This window comes from Oxyura jamaicensis, unplaced genomic scaffold, assembly GCF_011077185.1.
Source record: "Oxyura jamaicensis isolate SHBP4307 breed ruddy duck unplaced genomic scaffold, BPBGC_Ojam_1.0 oxyUn_random_OJ71621, whole genome shotgun sequence".
NCBI classification, from domain to species: domain Eukaryota; kingdom Metazoa; phylum Chordata; class Aves; order Anseriformes; family Anatidae; genus Oxyura; species Oxyura jamaicensis.
The window spans coordinates 987-8,578 of record NW_023310615.1 but is presented as its reverse complement, the minus strand read 5'-3'; the positions used below and the strand labels follow the sequence as shown (position 1 = coordinate 8,578).

At 58.2% G+C, this 7,592-nt stretch overlaps 1 protein-coding gene across 1 annotated transcript; it reads left to right on the top strand.

Annotated features, from left to right (window-relative positions):
* Positions 1–805: 805 nt before the first annotated feature.
* On the top strand, positions 806–3,891 carry LOC118159686 (solute carrier family 2, facilitated glucose transporter member 9-like). Its single transcript, XM_035314253.1, has 4 exons — positions 806–1,013; positions 1,566–1,641; positions 2,930–3,057; positions 3,167–3,891. Exons 1-4 carry the CDS (start codon positions 969–971, stop codon positions 3,479–3,481), a joined length of 564 nt encoding a protein of 187 aa, XP_035170144.1. The 5' UTR covers positions 806–968; the 3' UTR covers positions 3,482–3,891.
* Positions 3,892–7,592: the final 3,701 nt, after the last annotated feature.

Genomic DNA, 7,592 nt, shown 5'->3' with positions numbered 1-7,592 from the left:
GGGGAGGGCTCGATTTTGGGGGTCACATCTAGGAAAGGTGGGAAAACTGGGGGTGAGGGGGGAGCAGGGAGTCTGGGAGGGACGCCAGGCGGGCAGCAGGGCTGGGGCTGATGGAGGGGGCTAAGCAGTTTGTTCTGGCTCCTGATTTCATTGTCACTTGGTTAGCAGAGCCGCACATCCCCATCTGCCCCCCAGCCACGCACCGGCCCGCCCCGGGGCTGGCAGCCCCTAACCCGCCCCCCCGCCAGCCCTCATTTAGCTGGAGAGTTAGCGCTGGGCCAGGCAGATTTATGGCCCTCGTCCCATCTGCGAGTGTCACCCGGGGCCAGCCCGAGCCACCCGGCACTAAATCCGCTCCCTGACAATTAGAGAGATGGATGGGGGGCGGCTGCTCCCAGAAAAGAGGGGGGCAGAGCAGGGGCTGCTCCCCTCTCCCCATAGCTCAGCCAGCAGCAGAGGGGGGCGCCCCCAGCCCCAGCCGCCCCCAGCCCCTCGCAGGGTGCCCCCAGCCCCTGGCGTGGCGCCCAGCCCCGCAGCCCCCCCACTGCAGGGGAGCAGCCCCGCCAATGGCCCCCGACGGAGGTGCCGAGATTGGTTATAAAATTGCAGGCATTTGTTCTGCTGTCAATACCCTGCCTGCTCCAGCGGCCGCCGCGCCGCCTCCCCGCATCCTGCGTCCTCTGCCCCCAAAAGCCACCTCTGCTCGGCCGGGAACCCCGCTCACCCCACGGCCCGGGAGCAATTCCCATGCTCCTGGCTCCAATCAGGATGGGAAAAACCCTCGGGGATGTCCCCATCGCCAAGTGCCACCAGGAGCGTCCCATGCCTGCAGCTGGATCTGGGGTTCAGGGGATGTCCCCGTCCCCAGGGGGGTCCCCATTGCTCCCTTGGTTTCTGCTCTCCCTCGGCAGTGCTTCACCATTGAGAAGCTGGGCCGGCGGCCCCTCATCATCACCGGTTTCTGCGCCATGGGCATCTGCTCGGCGGGCATCACCCTCTGCCTGCTGCTGCAGGTAGGGCCCGGCCCCCGCCAGCTCCTGGATGATGGGGCAGGGCTGGGAACGGGGCCCTGGGCACCTTAATGAGGGCTGGGTATGATGAAGGGATGGGTTCTCCCTGGGCACAGGGGTGTGTGTGGATTTAAGGGCTGAGCTGGCTCTTCCAATATATATATATTTTTCCCTTTGAAGTTAAAGGGAAGGAAATTTCAGAGAAAAAAAAAAAAAAAAAAGGATCAGAAAAATCTTGCTGCTTCTGGTAGCTTCTTCTGCACAAGGAGTTGTTGCCAGCGAGGCAGCTGCTAAATGCCAGGGCAGGTGGAGAGGCCGGCAGCCTCCTCCCTCTGACTGTCCCACAGCCCTGGAGACATCTCAGCATCACTGAGCTTGGCTGGAGCCAAATCCCACTAGTTTTGCCCCAAACCACCCATGACTCTCCTATATAGTCTGTGTCCCGTGGAGGTGGTTGAGGCCACCGTCCTCCAGGGCCACCGCTGAGCCGTGGCGCGAAGCCCCGTGCTAGGGACGTGTCCCGGTGGTGTCCCACCGCCCCGTGTCCCCTCGCAGACCGCCCTGCCCTGGATGCGCTACGTCGCTGTCGCCTGCGTGGTCGGCATCATCGCCGGCTTCTGCATGGGACCAGGTGGGTCTGGGGTCCCCGGGGACTGCGGGGCAGGAGCCGGGGCACGGGGGGAGCAGGGAGCAGCACGGAGCGGGGCTTGCAGGTGGGGGCAGCAGGAGGGACGGACCAGCACCCCGTCCCCTTCCCCATGGCCGGGTCCTGGTTCACCACGCTGCACCCCACAAACCCCAGAGCACATCCCACCTCCTCCCAGCACCTCCAACCATGGTCCACACCTGGAGAAAGCCCCAGCAGCCCCCCGAGGGTGTCACCCGCTCCCACCGTGGTCTGGCTGGCAAACACCCTCCTGTCCTGGGGCAGGTGGAGGCACAGGAGCTCATTCCAAAACGAGGAGTGAGACCTGGACTGCTTTACCCAGCTGATGTATTAGCAGAGCTATTAGCGGATCTATAATTCATCCTCAGCCCAGACTTTATTCACTGTAATTACATCTTTAATTAGGATTTTAATGGCTCATTGTTCACAAACAATGATGAATTGGACTTTTAAAACAAAAAAATACATATCTCTATTCCGGGCGAGCTGTGAGTAAGAGTCCATCAGGGGCTCTGCTCCTCCTGGAGTTGTTAGCACTTTGCTTCCTTGCTTGTTTTCTCTGTCACAGTGCCCTTCCCAAGGAGGTCCCAGCCAGCCCTGTCCCCAGCACTGGGACCCTACACAGGTCCCCACAGCAAATCCAACCCCTGCCAGGTCCCCGTGTGCTGGGGACACGTGCTGGACCCCAAATCCTGTCCCCCAGGAAAGGGACAGTCCTTGATCCTGGGCTGCTGGCGGGGCTAACACCAGCCAGGAGGGGCTGGGTCCTCCGGGGAGAAGTGGCCACAACCTGTGCCCAGTTTTTAAAGCCTCGGGCCATCATTTCCAGTGGTGCTGTTGTTTGTTTTCACAGTAAGAGCTGGGAAAGGCTGCTTGGAAAAGGGCGTTTCTGTGGCCTGCAGGAAACTCAGATACTCAGAAAAGTGGTTGTTTCTTTCCTGCCTAAACCAGGCCGTTGCATCAAAACTTTTATCTCTGGGATAGAAGGAAACGTTCCAGACTGTTTTGACCAAGGAAGGCTGGGAATGACATTATGGAGGGCACCAGGAAGGCATGTCAGCATGCCTGAGGTCTCTGAGATTTTCTACAGCAGCATTTAGGCAAACAATTGCAAAAAGAGGCTCCAGACGAAATCCTCCCCCTTGAATTTGACTCAGTCTGAAATTTCCAAGTCCAGCAGCTGGGGGACTGTCACCTGGGGTGCCCGAGGTGGCCTGACCTCCCACCCCTGGCCCGTCCCCTTCCTCCGCAGCCGGCGTCCCCTTTCTGATGACGGCCGAGCTCTTCACGCAGTCCCACCGCCCGGCCGCCTACGTCCTGGGGGGGTCCCTCAACTGGCTCTGCAACTTCACCATCGGCTTCATCTTCCCCTTCCTGCAGGTACCGGCCTGGGGGGGCTCTGGGGTGGGATGGGCACGGCCCTGCTGCTCCCCCGGGACACTGCAGTGCCTGGCTCTCCACCCCGTCCCTGCTGTCTCCCCATCCCCAGATGTCAGCCGGAGCCTTTTGCTACCTGGTTTTCTGCGGCGTCTGCCTGCTGGTGGCCCTCTACGTCTACCTCATTGTCCCCGAGACCAAGAACAAAACCTTCGTGGAGATCAGCCGCACCTTCGGCACCCGCCGCGCTGTCCTCCCGGTGTGCCGCGGGGGGATGCTGAAACTCCGTGGCTACGGGGCCTTGGAGGGCAGCCTGGAGGGACTGGGATCAGGATCAGGATCAGGATCAGAATTGGGATCAGGATTGGGAATGGGATCAGGATTGGGATCGGGATCCGGACTGGGATCGGGATCTGGCCTTGCTTGACCTCCCCATACTTTGGGGTGCAGCAAAGCCCCAGGGTGCCCCCCAAGGCAGGGGGACACCGGGCACATGGGGACAGGGAGCGGTCTGGAGCGGTGCCCAGTGCCTGGTCCCAGCACCTCCACCCTCCAGCTGCTGAAGGGACACCGGTGAAAGCAGGGTCACGGCTCCCCAGCACCGCCGCGTCCCCCTCCGCCTCCCTCCCGCCTCGGCTGCTCTCGGCAGCAGAACAGAGCGGTAAATATGTGCAGCATTACATATGTATAATGGAGTGTAAATAACCCCAAAAAGTGCATTGTAAATAGACTCCAAGTTTATCCTTTATTAATGAGGCACTGAGTGCCCTGCTGTTTTAGAGCAGCGAGACTTTCATAATATCAAAACCTAAATTACACTTGTGTCTCTCATTCCCAGCAAACGACAGCATCATTTCAGGCCTCTTTGCCACTTGTATTTATTTATCCTGGTATTTATTTATCCCTCCCACCCGCCGTGCTGGGCAGCTCGGGAGATGCCCCCTGCCCTCCACGTGGCAGGCAGTGACCCCCCCCCCCCCAGGAGCAGCCCCCATCCCTGGGTCCCGGCGTGGCCGAGGGACGTGGCTGTTGCCCCATGGCCAAGGACTGCTCCGTGCTGGCTGGTGAGGTGGGACAGGCCTGGGGAACCTGGTAGGACCCCCCCCCGCCCACAGCTTCAGACGCCACGAGAGCCTCAAGTCCCCTATTCCCAAGGACGGGAGGTCGCTAACAAAAGCCTATGGTGCCTTTTGGGTGCATTCACTCTTTTGGGGACCTTTTTGGGCATGCCGTGCCAAGGGACACGTCCACGCTCCTTCCATCAGGATGTGTGAGGGCAGGAGGGAAGCCCCATGCTCCTGGGATGCCAGCTTCTCACCAGCTTTTTCATTAGGATATCGGGGCAGGATCTCTGCTTGGGGCTGTTGGCCACACATGGGGCAGGCGTCCCGCTGCCCAGCTGGCTGTGAAATGCGTGGGCTGCTTGGTGGTCACCTTGTGATGGCCACGGGCAGTGTCCCAGGCAGGGACTGGTGTCCTCATGGACAGGGGAGAGGCACCGGGCTCCAGCACTGCACAGGAAGGGATCGGACACACTCAGAGGTGACCCAGAGGGATGCTGTCAGAGATGAGGGGAGGAAGGCTGCATCCCCTAGCAGAATCCAAACACACCTTGAGGAGATGGAGAAGGTGCAGGGAGGAGTCTGAGAAGGGACTGATGCCTGGAAATTCTCCTGACCCTATTAGGTTTTGCAGGAACAAAGATGAAGATGCCTTCTTGTGATGCACCCAGCGCTAAGGGTCGGGGAGTTTAAGCATTGAGCTATTACACGTGGAAAGCTGGAGCTCACCCCAGCCAAACTGGAGTGGCAAAGAAGGTCCCAGATACTTTGAAATATACTCCTCAAGGAGCTGGTGATGCCAACAGTTCTCTGGATCCTACAGGAAAGTTTTCCTGCTGGCTCCCTGGCTGAGGGTGAATGGTCACAGCACACCAGGGAGCTGATGAAAGCTCTCTGGGGACACCCTGGTGTTCCTGTGCCAGTGCTGGTGGCAGCAGCGAGCGTCCCTGGGGCTCCAGCAGGGATGGGAGCCAGTGTCAGGGGCAAGCTCATGGGTTGCCAGCAGCCAGGAGACCCCAGGACCCTCATGTGCTGGATGAGGGGTGCACTGCCTGCGGTGGGGGGCAGCTTATTTATATACCCAGCTGCTCACCTGCACAGTAAAAACACTGTGAGAGGCTAAAGGCTGGGAGCATCATCCCCTTTGGATGTGGGGTTTGTCCTCCACGAGCCCTTCTGCCCACCCCAGTGCCCAAAAGCTGGGGATTGAGAGGCTCTGGCCACACGTTGGGGTTGGCAAAACTGGAAGCGATGGCTGGAGCTGCCCTCAGCACCACGGGGTGGAAGGCTGTGAGCACAGACGGGGAGAAGGAGGTACAGGAGGAGGACAGGGCAGAAAACGGAGCTGGGGAGGCCAGCTTGTCCCTGCTGAAAGGCAACACCAGGGGTCGAGAGGGGGAGAAGCAGTGCAGGAAGGTGCGGATCTCCTGGGGAAGAGGCAGGGTCTCAAGGGGCACCAAGGCAGAGGTTCAGACCATGATGGGGAGCAGCAGGGACCAGCCTGAGGGCTTGCTGGTGGTAATACCCACCTGGACCTGAGTGACCTGGAGAGTGAAGGCTGTGCCCCCAGAATGAGGAAAATCCCCAGGTGAGCCATTTGGGGATGGGGTGGGAAGCTCTTGGCACAGTCCCGTGGCATCTTCTGGCTGGGAAAGGTGATTTTGGCCAGGAACAGGTCCTCGTGGCTGCTGGATTTCGTATTGATCCTTGCTTTGCACACCCTGATGCCACGGTGAGCACAGCCAGGTGAACCCACGTCCCCTTAAAGTGCAGAGCAGGGCCCCAGCCCAGCCCACTGCTCACACATCCTCCAGTCGGGTGCCTTTTTTGCAAGGAAAAAACCTGAAATGGGTAATTCGTTACTGAGATGTTCTGGGTGAGGGGCACTCAGCTGAAACCCAACACTTCAGTGGGGAGCAAAACAACGTGTTTCATTTAAAAGCCTAAAATATTTCCTCGGAGCCAGCCAGCACCCCCACCTAAACCTGCATACAGGGATGAAAGATGAAATATTTAAGGGTGCATCTGGAAAAAATGCATTAAACGTGTTTCCCTATGAAAAATAAATAAATAAATAAATAAAAACTGTTATCAGCCGTGGGTCTCCGGGAGCAGGCTGCTGCCCGTGCCCGTGCCGGGGTGGCCGGGGCGAAGGTGCCCGGCGCAGGGTGCGCGCCAGCAGATGGCACTCCTGGAATTTATTGCTACAGCAAGCTGCCTCTCGGAGAGCAGTCATGTAGGAGATGTCCTATTATATGGGCAGTTGACTTTAATAGTCATTGTGTGCTTAAAGCACAGCAAAAACAACAGTGGGAAAAAAAAAAAAAAAGAAAAAAAAAAAAAAAAAAGGAAAAAAAAATCCCCACTCCACTTGGATGGCCCTTTTCCCCCCAGCCCTGCTAGTCTATTTGTACAGTAAATTAAAAATATGAATCACTTCTCTCTACTGCCTCCCCAAACACTCATCCTGTCAGGCTCTGTGTTGTCTTCATTTGTATTACCTTAATTTAATGTTAATTATGTTCTTCATTTACAAAGAACAAGCATTTACACTCCCCGTCTGGGGATTTTCCACGCTCGCGGTCTCCACAGACGGGGAGGCGGCGGCGGGGAGGGGGCCGGCGGCGTGCCGGGGGGGCCGGGGGGGCCGGGGGTGCTCCCGCGCCACCCCCGGAGCGGGTGGTGGTGGCGGAGAGGAGCGCCGTTGCCTTCCCGATTTATGAAAGCGCATCGCCGCCGCGCCGCCAGCCCCCTCATAAATCCTTTTTAAAAGGTCCTCGGCCAAGGGAGGGCGGTGATTTATGGGGGGGGAGCGGGGGGTGTGCAGGGAAAGGGGTGGTGCTGGGGGGGGGGCAGAAAGTCCTGGGCTTCCCCCTGTCCCAGCACCCATCGGGGGAGATGCTGCGTGCCTCAGTTTCCCCATAGGAGCTGGGAAGAGCTCTTTTCCCAGAGCTGGGTGATGGCCGAACTTTTGGGGGCATTAATAAAAATGTGTGTGCATGTATAAAAGAGCTGGGTTTCTAAAAAAAAAACTCACCAACGCCCCCCAAACCTGACTTCCCCGTGTTCTCTCCCGGAGCAAGGAGAAATGGAAATGAACTTAAACAAGAAGAGAAACCAAAAAATCCTTCCCATCAGATCTGGCACCTCTCTGGGACGTGGGACACAGCCCCTGGGCTGGGGGGGACACAATGGGGGGATGCTCCGTGTGCAGCCCCCGTGCCCCCTTCCACACTCACCAGGGTTTGGGAGCAGCAGGACTCCTGGAGCCACTTTTGGTTGTGCAAATCGTGGTTGTACCGGGACATCCTGGGTGCCGGGAAGGACGGGGTAAAGCTGGCTGAGAGACGCCACCCCAAACCTCAACCCCCCCCCAGAAAAAAAAAAAAAAAAAAATAATAATAATATTAAAAATTCACCCAATGCTTTTCATTCTCTATTTTTAACAGAAACCACAGAAAAGCACAGAAAGCGACG

Coding starts and splice junctions, on each gene's coding strand:
- LOC118159686 (XM_035314253.1), top strand. CDS start 969: ATGGGCATCTGCTCGGCGGGCATCACCCTCTGCCTGCTGCTGCAG. Junction 1,014..1,565: donor CCCTCTGCCTGCTGCTGCAG/GTAGGGCCCGGC, acceptor GTCCCCTCGCAG/ACCGCCCTGCCCTGGATGCG. Junction 1,642..2,929: donor CGGCTTCTGCATGGGACCAG/GTGGGTCTGGGG, acceptor CTTCCTCCGCAG/CCGGCGTCCCCTTTCTGATG.